The 13,356-nt window shown below is 38.9% G+C and overlaps 1 protein-coding gene and 1 pseudogene across 2 annotated transcripts; both read right to left on the bottom strand.

Annotated features, from left to right (window-relative positions):
- Positions 1-942: 942 nt before the first annotated feature.
- LOC127656029 (Golgi-associated plant pathogenesis-related protein 1-like) lies at positions 943-5,391 on the bottom strand. Of its 2 annotated transcripts, XM_052144157.1 has the most exons (6): positions 5,347-5,365; positions 5,062-5,253; positions 3,343-3,451; positions 3,080-3,183; positions 2,346-2,423; positions 943-1,661 (listed from the first exon to the last, which is right to left on the bottom strand). In XM_052144157.1, the coding sequence occupies exons 2-6, from the start codon at positions 5,072-5,074 to the stop codon at positions 1,501-1,503; spliced, it is 465 nt and encodes a 154-aa protein (XP_052000117.1). In that variant the 5' UTR covers positions 5,075-5,253; positions 5,347-5,365; the 3' UTR covers positions 943-1,500. The 2 variants fall into 2 exon arrangements, with proteins under 2 accessions (XP_052000117.1, XP_052000116.1); XM_052144156.1 differs by having other exon boundaries at positions 5,062-5,391.
- Positions 5,392-6,303: 912 nt separating this feature from the next.
- On the bottom strand, positions 6,304-12,929 carry LOC127656186 (uncharacterized; annotated as a pseudogene).
- Positions 12,930-13,356: the final 427 nt, after the last annotated feature.

Raw genomic sequence — 13,356 nt, forward strand, 5'->3', positions numbered from 1 at the left:
TCCATTTAACATTATCACACACACTTTGTTTCTTTGCCCCACAGTGACTCCTTTCCAATAGAATCACACCTTTCAGACTAAATATTACAATGCGTTTTGGAATTTTCATGCTCTCACAAAGCAGATCAATGTTTACTAATATACAGAAGCTTTCCCACAGCTAAGGTATATAAAGCCTCATTCACTTTGTAGCAGCACAACTTTAATTTAGTCAAAATAACCCATAACCCATTTTTTCACTCAAAAACCGAGGTGCATAAGCTCAGGTCAATGTGGTGATAATATAACGAAGAGATTTAAGCAATTTTTAATAGGCTGGTAATTTGAGTTAAAATTGATAAGTAAGGGATAATCTAAGGCTAGCCATTCATTAAAGGATTTTAATGCACAACGTAGAGGCGAAGAACCACCCGACGCGAAGCAAAAATCTAGCTCTGTCGGTGTTAATTCTTTATGCCACTTTTTGTCATTCAACGTCTTCTCCAAGTCTTCTATTTCGTCTTGTGCCTGGGCCCATTTCTCAAAATTGCCATATTCACCATACAAATTAAACGATATGCAAAAATCATCCATTTAGCCTACCTAAATAAACGTTTTCATATGTTTCTCTCACTCTGTTTGCAAGTGTAACTGTGTTACTATGGTTACCGATGATTATAGTAGCGGATTAATTTCGAACTGTAATCAAACTGACTGGAACTACCTGTGCATTAAACGGTTTTACTGCACACCTTCCAGCCAATCAGAATCGAGTATTTAAACAGCCTGTGGTATAATATAAAGTGTTTTTAAACAGAACCTCTGCCTGTACTTTTGTGTGGGTGACAGCTTTATGGTCAACAAATTATGGTTCACACAGCTGGGAGTGGATTCAACTTAAAGCTAATGATTGAACTCCACCTTCAATGAAAACATGACATGTGGTAGACAATAAAACTTGGGATTTTAATTCATAACATATTAATACACAAATACAAGCAGGATTATCTAAATAAATTCAGGTTGTACTTCAGGCCATTTACTAAAATTCAGTGTTTTGTAATAAATCTGATGAAATGTGGCCCCTAAAGAAACACTGACAAATCAAGTAGAGGTATGTGGTTAGACATGTTCCCATGTCATTCATAGAATTATTTGTAATACTTTTAGCATGGCATCCCTTTTTCCCATTGAAACCTGGCACAGAGTTAAAAGTTAACCAATTTTGCAAATAGTATTATTAGACCTGGTTCATACCTTGCGTCTTAACACTTAGAATATATAGCATTAGGTTTAACATTAGCTCTCCTTGTATTCAAGCAAATAAAAGCCTTGAATAATACAAACTTCTTTTATTCAAGTTAGCCTTATGTATTTAACCCAACCAAAGCCTGCACAGTGCAGTCAGTGTGTTGGATAGTGTTTTGTCCTTCAGGTGAAGCGCTCTCCAAATTCAGTCATTCTCAGTCCTATCTATTTCCATCTCTATCCTTGTTCTCATTGTGTCCAGCTACATTTGGATCAGCTTTTAGAGGGAAGGACATTAGCCTGGAAGTGGCCCTGATTGGTGATATTGCCAGCAGGGAAATAACGTGCCACTACAAAGGTAGAACCATCTGAGGCCACAGCTTTACCCACACCAATTTTCTTTGAGCTTTTCCACACCATTGCAGTGAAATGTCCTAGAACAATGACAAAAAAACATAAATCCATGTGCATTTTAGCAAGAATTATAATGTCTGTGTGGTTGTCAGGAAGTGTTATGTTAGTCCTGCTGAGTTAAATATTTATAACCTGCCAGGCAGTGTGGAAACATTTGAGTGGAGTGAGAAAGTCCTGTTTTCTTGGAGAGGTTTTCCCTCCTCATATTACAGGTTTAGATGCAGTATAAAGAGTCTTACATTTTTTTATTATTATTTATCAGTTGCTGTAAAATCTTTCAAATGTGCTCTGTCATCTTGTGAGGCTGCATTGTAATACTTCCTGCAGTTGAAGTTGATGAGAGCCTTGTGAGGGGAGTTGATGTGAAATCAATGAGAGTTAACAGTTGTAAATGGTGGAAAAGACTTCTCACAACTGGATTTATAGGGAACTTCCTGTGACTGGGAGGGCTTAGAATGACTCATTCTAATAGGATGAGTCATATCTCAAAACTTAAATCATTCCAGATAAGAAAAATAAATGTAAATATTTTAAATGATTCCTTACTTATCCAGAATATAATATTACACTGTCTATAGCAAAATATAGTCTTCAGATCTGAGACATGATGTAGAAATAAGTGAGAAAAATATTACCCACTCCTATTGCACTGTTATCTTCTGTATGTATTTATGTCATGTTTAGTTAGCTGTAAATATTCTTACCAGTGGCAGAGGAGAATCCTGGCTGGTTAAAGTTGTACTGGTTCACTTCATTGTACCAGCGATCAGACACATCTTTACCTTTCAACACAAACATATACAGATTCTTATGTGAAGGAGTTAGGCCACAGAAGTGAAGTAATTATAAAGTGGAAGACTGATAGATTCATCTTTAAACTTTCCTTATATTTTGTTTGTTTTTTGCTGTCTGTTGACCTTTAATATTTCGAAGTAAATCTAATGGAGGATCAGAGATTCCTTCACTTTACCATGAAGCGTAACTTTATAAGACCCACTATACATTTAGTGACAGTTTACAAATTACCCTGGACTGGCCAGACATTCCATTCCACTTAGTAATCAACTTAAGGTCAAACATAGAGTTAGTCAATGCATAATAAGTCCCAGCTGTTGAGAAGAGAAGATCCTACCCCCTACATATGATCACTTTTCAACACCTTTGCTGAGCAAACATCCTTTGAGAGGAGGTACTTTACATTTTGGCTTGAATATAAAAACCTGGTGTGTAAACATCTCATACAACCCCCTAAATGCAGCAGCCCTCACAAGCCTCCCATCCAATGAACCTGAATAAACAAGACGTGTCTCTTTTGTCAGAAAAAGTAGCTGCTACTTAAAGGAGGATCAATGGTAATCAAGTGTTTGCAGACAGAAATAATGCTTTACCTAAGACACACAGGAAACATGAAGCGGCCACAGAAGATATGGGTTCAAACCTGTTTGATCATAAGACGCCCAAGCTAAATTTTCTCCACAATTTCCTCTGCTAGACTCAGCACTGTGTTTCAAAATCCTGGTGCTAGCAAGACTCTCGGCATATCTATAAAACACATGCATGTGAACACAAAAAAACTTAATGGAAATAAAAAAGGTAGATTTAAAGGAACAGATGGGTTTGGAACAACAGAACTTTTATTTTTTCAGTGAACTATCCCTTTAAGAAGCAAATAGCAGACCAAACTGATGGGATAGGTCTCACCGTGCTGCCTCACGACTCAGTTTATTGCTGAGTTTTAAATGGGGAGCTTCATGCTTTCTCCTGTACTCATTATGAGTCTTCAGCACCTCCTCACAAAAAAGCCTGGAGGCTGCAAGAAATTAGAAAGCATGACAATTTATCTTATTCTTTGTGAGAATAAAATAAACGCAATATATGTACAGCCTTGACATCCATACTAACAATGCAAGTTAAAAGTCTATTATTTTACACTAGTACTATAGTTAGACTGCAATGACTTTGACTGTTTAAGGGATAGTTCAGCCAAGAAACTTAAATTATGATCTTGATCAAGTACAAGATGAACGATTAAACCAGATAGTCTAAATATAGGAGCAAGATATTAATTTGAATCTAGAAGAAAATGAGTGCTTGCCCATGCAAAGATTGCCACCACAATGTGAGGGTGTTGTGGGTGGTTGTCTTGCAATCAGTGCTGGGTAAGTTACTCAAAAAATAATCAACTACAAAACACAAATTATATTTCTACATCTGTAATCTAATTACTTTATAGAAAAATTAATCACATTACTAATTACTTTGAGTAAAAAAAACTGTGAAAAGTGTTTTAGAAAGAAACAGAGAATTCAAATAATGTCTAGATTTTCTCCTTGTTCATTGTTGCACATTAATTATAATTTCTCCTTTACAATTATTATGGGGGTGCACACCGTTCAACTATCACTGAAATGCAAAAAGATATACATATGTCTGTTTGCATTCTGTGAAAGTTGCTTGCAACTTACCCTCATGTTGTTCCCTATGACATTTTTACTTCTGTGAAACACAAAGTAAGATGGCAGGCAAAATTTAAAGGTTTTACATACAATGAAACAGTGACTGAGGCCAACATTCTACCTAACATCTCCTTTTTTGGGTGGGGAAAGTCCTACAACTTTGGAACAACATGAGGTAAGTATATGATGACTAAATTTTCATTTTTGGGAGAACTATCACTGGTATCATGCTGGTATCCTTTACATACATATATTAATCAATATCACTAAGCCATATTTTGGGGCAGTGGTGGCTCAGCAGTTGAGGCTCTGGGTTAATGACTAGAAGGTCGGGGGTTCAACCCCAAACACTGCCAAGATGCTACTGTTGGGCCCTTTACCCTATCTGCTCCAGGGGCACTGTATCATGGCTGACCCTGCACTCTGAACCCAGCTTAGCTGGGATATGTGAAAACAAATACATTTCACTGTATATATGCAAAAATGTATGTACAATGTGTGACCCCAAAAAATAAAGGCTTCTTCTATATTTACTTATGTTGACTATCTTTCTGAGGTTGCATCCTTTCTTAGCTAAAGTAAAGTTGCTTCGTATGATTTTACTGAAGTTTCATCTTAAGCATGAGTTAGTATAATTTGAGTGAAGCTTTACAGAGCTTGATCATTCAGGTTTATGAAATTATTGCAAACAATGTGTGCTCTGAATATTGCCTAGCAACATTTGTTGTTTGACTTGAGACTAGAGGCGTCAATCCAACAATGTAATGCTATTCTTTCAAACAAAGAAAGGACTGAGTGGCAAACAACCGCTAGCACACAGCAACTAACAATCACACACACAGTAAGGCTGGCAAATATTCAACCTGTGCAGTTAAAACATCTTCAGCAGCAGAGGATGGCAGTGACTGGAGAAGATATTAATTCCATAATATCACGGAGGAGAAGATAAGAATTGTGCACTTACCCGACTTCCCCATGTTAAGAAGAGTGCTCTTAGCTGTGTTACTTTTTGGATGTGGAGTTCCCTCACTGTCACAGTTCCGGGCAGCTGTTACAATACTTCACTTGTTTCTCCACCCCTTTCTCTTTCTTTCTATCTTGTTTTTTCAGCTTAACCCAGTGCAATACAAATTTTCTTCCACTGCAATGCAGTCACCTCAAGACATCATAAAAACATAACTCAAGCGCCTCCTTTTTCACTATTTCCAACAAAAATATTATTTTTTATTTCTCTTTCTTCCCACCTCACCTTCTATCTTTCTGTCACATTTGTCTAAAGCAGACGGGATTCTCCGCTCAGGAATATGATGACATCATCTGTATGAGCCATGTGGCCATATATGGGTGTTGGCATTACTGAATCCATCTGGAAGCATCGAGATAAAACCAAGAGCATGCACATTGCACAAGCATACACACTTGGGGAGAAAAATAAAAAACTTGTTTGTGTGTTAGATGGCCATTCAGACAATTCGATCTCAGAACTGGGCAGGCTGTTAGAATTTCAAAGTCAATCCTCAAACATGAAGAAAAACAACTGAACAAGCATTAGATACATATGGGGAATATAAAACATGCATATTGGTAAATATGGAATGGTATTGGTTATATTATATTGTTATGATCATACATATATTGGATTCTAAGCTTAAAGGGTAACTAAACCCTAAACCAACTTTTTTTAGTTAATGATCTGTAAGCATGGGGCTTTATTAGTACTGGTCATTCATTCAAGTAATTTTTTTGACATTTGTGTATAAAGTGTTTTAATTCTACAATATATGGTGTAAAAACGTCTGAGTGCTGCCCTCTTCAGGTTGAACGGTGGCTACTGCAGTTGAATTTTCCTATTGGCTGTTGCGGTACTTCGTGACGTAAGCGGTGACTGCTGACGTAAGCAGGTTCCAGCTCACCACGCCAGATTCATGTACATGTTGTCTTGCGACCGTGTGTGGAATAATAATAACATAGAGTCTGACAGCAGCTGTCAATTAATCCGTCACTACGAGTCTCAGGTGCCCCCGCCCCCCCCACCCTGCATTTACAGTGTTTAGTATGCTAATATACTGGTTTATATAATTATGCAAAGGTTGCTGTAGTATATAAGCAATTGCTTTCATATTTGTTGGATTAGCAATATTGGATATCACTGGTTTTCCAGCATTATCATTTTTTTTATTATTATTTGATTTGATTATGCCCTAGCCTAGCCGATACTGGCCTTAAGATCAGTTAGTATACTTTTGGCCTCGTGTAAACTTGGTTGACATGGTTGAGACACATCACACACATAATTTATTTTTTAAAGCTTATTTTTGGCCACATGCAACACCCACCTGGGCTCCATGTGGAAAGCTACACACACATGATCCCACACAAAGTATTTTTCTGTGTGTGGGTACACATGCACACTGGAATCAAACCTGTTCACCTCAAGCACATACCTGTAGGCCTAACACCACCACATAGCCCCATCAAGTTACCAACACACACCATTACAATATTTAGGAAGTCAAGGATAATCGTCATAAAGATTAAATGTTGTGAGGGTGTACTACAATGCTGTAGACAATCTCTTGTTTGTAGAGCACAGTCTCATAAACACGCAGAACTGGACTTTGGTCACCACAGAACTTTTCACCATAGTGCCAGTAAAGCTCTTTAAGTGAAAATGTGAAACAGAAGTTTCCACAGGAAGATTCTTTTTGAAAAGCCTTTGAGGTGGTGAAATGCTCAAGGATGGGCGAATGGTTGCGAATTTGGGCAGTACTATGCTGTGGGAATAAGGATGCCAGGAAATGCACTTCAGCTGAGAATATGTCATCAGATGATTGATAAATCCCACCAGAGGAAATGGGACTGATCACTTGCCACTATGTTTAATGGCTGTCTGGACCCTGATCAAAAAAGATCACTTTCTCCAGTGACATTGGACACTTTCTGTACAAGGAATTCCACAGATTCAGGATAAGCAGGAATGTAGTTATGAAGGTATCCATAACGTTGCTCTTTTAATTCTGACACTCAAATGTTGTCTCTCAAAATAGTTTGGGCATTTTGGCACTTCATCTTATTTCTGAAACAGAAGAAAACATAAAAATTGTCCTTCTCATCAGTATTTCCTATTTAAACAGACTAACCCATTCATATTATTAAAAAAAATAAACATTCATATTATTAAAAAATACATTATAATTCTCTCTCTCGCTCTCTCTCTATAGCCATTCTATGCAGAAAATTGCTGTTTGATATGAGAAAACTTGGACAATTTTGCAACAGGTGGTTTCAGTTTACGGCTCTCCCCATTCGTTTTTACGGTATCTGCAAAAGGTGTCTGAAAGGTGCTGTAAGCGATATTTTTACTGAAAAGATCCTCCTCCCAGAAAGATATCACAGAAATAAGTGTTGTAGGATGTCCAGAGACAAAGAAAAGACCAGTGATGCATGAGAGCTTTATTGAGTTTTACGGAGGTACATTCAGCACAGATGGGTCTATTTCAAAGACAATTTATTGGTGAAATATGTGATAAGCATAATCAGTAATTACAGTTGCTTTACACTTTATGAGAAACATGCCCATTATTCATTGAAGGACAGCTCTGGGCCACAACACAAATACTTCAAATTTGTATCAGTTCCATCCTCCTTTCTGTCTGCCCAGGCTTGCCCAATTCAAGGACACAGTTGGCCTGTACAGGGAATGTATGCAGAACACTGCATGCCATTTGCTGTCCCATAACACAATCGCTGTATATTGTGTGTATTGTTCCATTAACAGTCCCTCCTCTAATACACCCGACTGGTCTGTCATTTATACACTTGACTCAGACAGTCAAGTGTATGTACAGGTCCACTAGGCGGCAACATGAAAATCACAAAATGGCTCACTCACGCCAATGTTTTTATGAACGACATCGCTTCCTGTGAGCATGTAAATACTTTACAGCCATCCTTAGTATCTATTCATAATTTGTCCGGAAACATAAGAGCAAAAGCGAACTTCCATTGATGTAAAAGATTCTTGCATTCCTTGAATCGATCATGCTTCTCTCGTCGAATTCGCAAAGTCTGGGAACTGGGAAGAAAATATTGTGGTTCTTCCAAGAAAGCTTTCCTTTACACCTCGCCTCACACAAGATCTTTATCGGATGATCTCAAAAATTTGGCCAGAATTGAAAAGGGTCTGTCTCCCTCCGCTCCAGAACTCTGTGAGCTCGCTCGATTTCCAGCTTATGGCCTGTTATGTCGAGCAAACTCGGGAAGAGCTTGTCAATTAATTTGACCATATCTCAGCCTTCCTCATGCTCAGGAATTCCAACAATTCAGACGTTGTTTCACCGATTACCATTCTCCAAATACTCCAGTTGTTCCCAAACGAGCTGAAAGCGGGTTAGCAGCTTATTCCCTCTCCGTTGACTAAAGATAATCGATCCGTAAAAATGTGTCCAGGGGCCGCGGTCATCATCATTTTGCAAGTTCTCATAGTGCTATAGTTGAAGTGGATCATTGATGCTTAATGACCTATTCAGACTCATAATTGTCAACGGAGGGCACTATTTTTGCATCTGCTGTGTTTGTCAACCATGGGGACATTCAATAGGGGGCATGACTAATTTAACAGCATAGTCTCATGGAAGTAGAACAGCTAAAATTGCTTACAGCGCCTTTTAAGTTAATGATAGACCTTTTCACAGACCTGTTATGACGGGTTTCCACCTTCTTTAAAAATGTAAAATCTTTTTTATATTTTCCATTTAAAAAAAAAAAATGTTAGTGTAAATTTATAACATTGTACTTTGTATTATATCACCCTGGAATACGTTTAAAAAAATATATTATCAGCCACCACAGCTGCTGAGAGAGTGAGAAAATGCGTCATGTTTCTTCCTTATTACTGCTGTTATCAAACACTGTATATTTTTATCTTCTTTAGCAAAGCTGTGAAAGCTTATCATTGCTTTTTTTCTTTTGCTGTTGGAGCAAACAGAAAAGCCAAAATTGTATTTGCTGTGGTCCCCCATTCACTGGCATTCAAGTTTAACCTACCACGATCGAGTTTAACAACTAATGCTTCGCGGCACACGGACGTGTGAAAAGGTTCCATTGAAGTTTACCACTTTTTACAGTGCAGTATAAGGTCTGATTAAAAACAAATAGTCGAACATTTTCTTATAAAGTTTTACATGACCTTTGATACGTGATGCTTCCAGAAGATGTAATTACAACCAGAGAATTTCCTAAATAAATAATAAAATGTAATGAATGTATACATTTTAATGGTGTAATTATAATAAATGAGATATGATCAGAATAATATATTCAATATAATCGAAAATACAATTAATTGTAATGATTCAACGGAGTTGAGATCCATGTGCAGCTTTAATATCAATAAACGTAGTAATACAGACAGGCAGGGGTCAATCACCAGGAACAGCAATATCCAAGGCAATCCAGAGTAGTCAATATACAGGCAAGAGGTCAGGGCAGGCGGCAGACGATCACAGGTACCAAGGTATTAAAAAAAAAAAAAAAAAAAAAAGAGCAGTAACTAGCTGAGTAAATAGGAAACAAGTGAGCATGTAGTCAGTGCCAGGTACGGAAATTATGAGAAACTGTGTTCAGAGAGTTAGTCAATACTAAGGTGATGGCGCCTTCTGGTGGTGAGTGGGAGGAACAACAGAGGCGGGATTCGTGACATAAATATTGAGTAAAGATGAAATACTGAGTAAAACATAACAATCAAGATAAAGATGAATATGAATGTAATGAGTACCATTCTAAGTCAAATATATTTTCATCTAATAAATTAAGGTAAAAAAAAAATTATAATAAAGTAACCTCATGAGACCTGAGCATTACTGCTGTGTGCATTTTCCATTCACCTTTTTCATTTGTAACTAGCCCCTTAGAAACATGCAAAAAAAAAAAAAAAAAAAAAAATATGTTCCTAAAAATGCATGTATACATATGTGAAAAGTGTGACTAATTTATAACATTTTAAATAATACCAAGCTATAGGAAGTCAGATTTTTTATGTTTTCAGTAATGTTGGTTGTAAATATTTTTGAGATGTTACAGACATTACATCAGAAATTAGCATACAAAAATCTGACTCAAAGTATTGGCCAGCATCATCCAATCACTGCAAACCATGTTCAAATAAATTTTAGCATGAAAAATTCTGAATCTACGTACTGATTACTATTGTCCCATGTCTGCCAAACATGTTGATTGGTCCAAACATCTTCTGTAGCCTGAAACATAACTTTTGACTGGATGTTAGGCATGAATTCACTTGGCTGCACAGAAAAGCTATAATAGGATGCGCTTGTTCCATAATTAGGAGATGACTTAACATGTGCGGTCTCTCTGCACTGGTCTTAGAACAAATGCACCTTATTTTCATCCTAACTGCATATAAAGCCTCTGAAATTTTCCATCTTTTGGATGCATTCATTGATTCTCAATGTGATAACATATCCTAAATTCACGGTGCATTAAGGAAAATTTGCCTATAGTTATTATGTTTAACTGTGCCATTTCCGTTGCCGTAATAAATCGATACAATTTTTAAAATGGCATGAATGAAACTAGAGACTCTAATCTTTTGACTTAAACAGGTTTTGTTTTTTTTTCGCCCCAATTTGGAATCCTTAAGTCCCAATGCACTAATGCTGCGTTCACATTCAATGCGAAGCAAGCTTTTCGCGTGGCACGATTACATACAAAGTCAACGCAAAGACGTATAGACACGAATTCACACCTGGCGGCGCGAATGGCGTGACTCGAACACACAAAATCGCTACGTTCACGTCATTCGCGAAACATCCGCATGACACTTTGTCATGCGGATTGAGATTGTCTGGATGTCACTGACGTAGTAGCAGAAGAAATCAGGAAAAATGGATGAGAAAATGGTTGTAGCGGTGTGTGGGCACCAGGAATTGTATGACACACAACGTCAACGTATCTGGGACTTACACAACAGAGCAGCAATCGTTGTAGTCGGCCATAGTTGATGGCGGAAAGATACGTTGTCATAGAAGCACCTCCTCCTGTCCTTTTCCGGAACCGAAGTGTGAATACACGCGGGTTCGCGTTACTCGCGCAAATGCAAGTTTACACAAATTTAATCCAGCGGTCAAACTTGCGCGAGCAATGCAAGGCAAATTTTTTTTCCTCATTGTATGTGAACGCACAATAATGGTACGAACACATACAACACAAAGCACGATTACATACAAAGTCAACGCAAAGATGCAAATAGACGCGAATTCGTGCCGAACGGTGTGAATGGCGCGACTCGAACACGTGATATCGCTTTATTCGCGAAAATTTATTCGTGTTGTATGTGAACGCACAGTAAGTCCTCATGGTGTCATAGTGACTCGCCTCAATCCGGGTGTCAGAGAACCAATCTCAGATGCCTCCACGTCTGAGACCATCAACCCACGCATCTTATCACATGGCTTTTTGAGCGTATTACCATGGAGACATAGCGTGTGTGGAAGCTTCACACCATCCACACACAACTCGCCACACACCCCAACGGGAGCGAAACACATAGCGAACATGAGGGGGTTACCCCATGTGACTACCCTAGCAATCAGGCCAATTTGGTTGCTTAGGAGACCTGGCGGTTGTCACGCAGAGAGACGCTTCTCACCGCCGAGAGATGCTGGTTGTCATAGAAAATGAATGACTTCCCGTACATTTGATGCTCTCGACGCCTCTGGTCTGAACGCACTATAACTCGCGAACTCCAAGGGTGGTAGTCAGTGTCTTACTCGCTGAGCTACCCAGGCCCCCTCAAACAGGTTTTAATGTAAAAACGTAATACGTTTTTTTACCAGATGAATGATAATGTGTGCAATAAGCAGCAGGATGAATTCTGAAGTGTTTCGGGCAATATTATCTGCTCATATTCTGCCAAATGCTTCAGAACTCATTGGACGGCGCTTCACAGTACAGATGGACAATGACCCGAAGCATACTGCAAAAGCAACCAAAGAGTTTAAGGGAAAGAAGTGGAATGTTATGCAATGGCCAAGTAAATCACCTGACCTGAATCTGATTGAACATGCATTTCACTTGCTGAAGACAAAACTGAAGGGAAAATGCCCCAAGAACAAGCAGGAACAACAGTTGCAGTAGAGGCCTGGCAGAGCATCACCAGGGATGAAACCCAGCGTCTGATGATGTCTATGCGTTCCAGACTTCAGGCTGTAATTGACTGCAAAGGATTTGCAACCAAGTATTAAAAAGTGAAAGTTTGTTTTATGATTGTTAATCTGTCCCATTACTTTTGGTCCCTTAAAAAGTGGGAGGCACATATACAAACTGTTGTAATTCCTACACCGTTCACCTGATTTGGATGTAAATACCCTCAAATTAAAGCTGGAAGTCTTCAGTTAAAGCACATCTTGTTCGTTTCATTTCAAATCCATTGTGGTGGTGTATAGAGCCAAAAAGATTAGAATTGTGTCGATGTCCCAATATTTATGGACCTGACTGTATGCCATATGAAGTCTGTGGATCTTGTCCATGAGGAGCTGAAACGTGGCCTGGGCTCTGAACAAACCGAACGATATAGTCAGGAATTGGTGTAATCCAATGTGTGGAAAAAGCAATTTTTTCTTAGGATATAGGAGTTAAATTGATCTGCCAACCGATCGAGTAACTCGTCAATTGCGGCATTGGATAAGCGTAAAATCTGGACACTGCATTCACTTTCCTGTAGTCAACACAGAACCAGACCAAGCCATCACTCTTCGGTACCAGAACTACTGGGCTGGCCCAATCGCTGTGCGACGCTTGTATTACGGCCATTTCAAGCATTGCCTCTAATTCTTCTTGAACAATCTTTTTCTTGTGTTCAGGAAGACGATAGGGGTGGCTATGAACCTCCACCCATGGGGTGGTCTCAATATGGTGCTCTACAAGGTTCGTACGATTGGGAAGGGGTGAAAACATGTCAGTGAATTCCGCTTGCAACCCGGCAATGTCTGCAAGCTGCGACGGTGATAGGTGGTCTCCACAAGGGACCGGGGCCAAGGCTACAGGTACTGCCTCCCTCCATGGCTTGAGGAGGTTGAGATTTGACATGCCCCTCCCCTATCCGTTTGACTAACCTCATAATCGAGATCTCCAACTCGTCGTGTGACCTCAAATGCCACTTGGCGAGTAATTTGGAGCTCGAAGGGGGCAGCAATACAAGCAATGTATACAAGTATGTCCCTCCTTCTGCCCCTGTCTC

This window comes from Xyrauchen texanus, chromosome 15 (genome assembly GCF_025860055.1).
Source record: "Xyrauchen texanus isolate HMW12.3.18 chromosome 15, RBS_HiC_50CHRs, whole genome shotgun sequence".
Lineage (NCBI taxonomy): Eukaryota > Metazoa > Chordata > Actinopteri > Cypriniformes > Catostomidae > Xyrauchen > Xyrauchen texanus.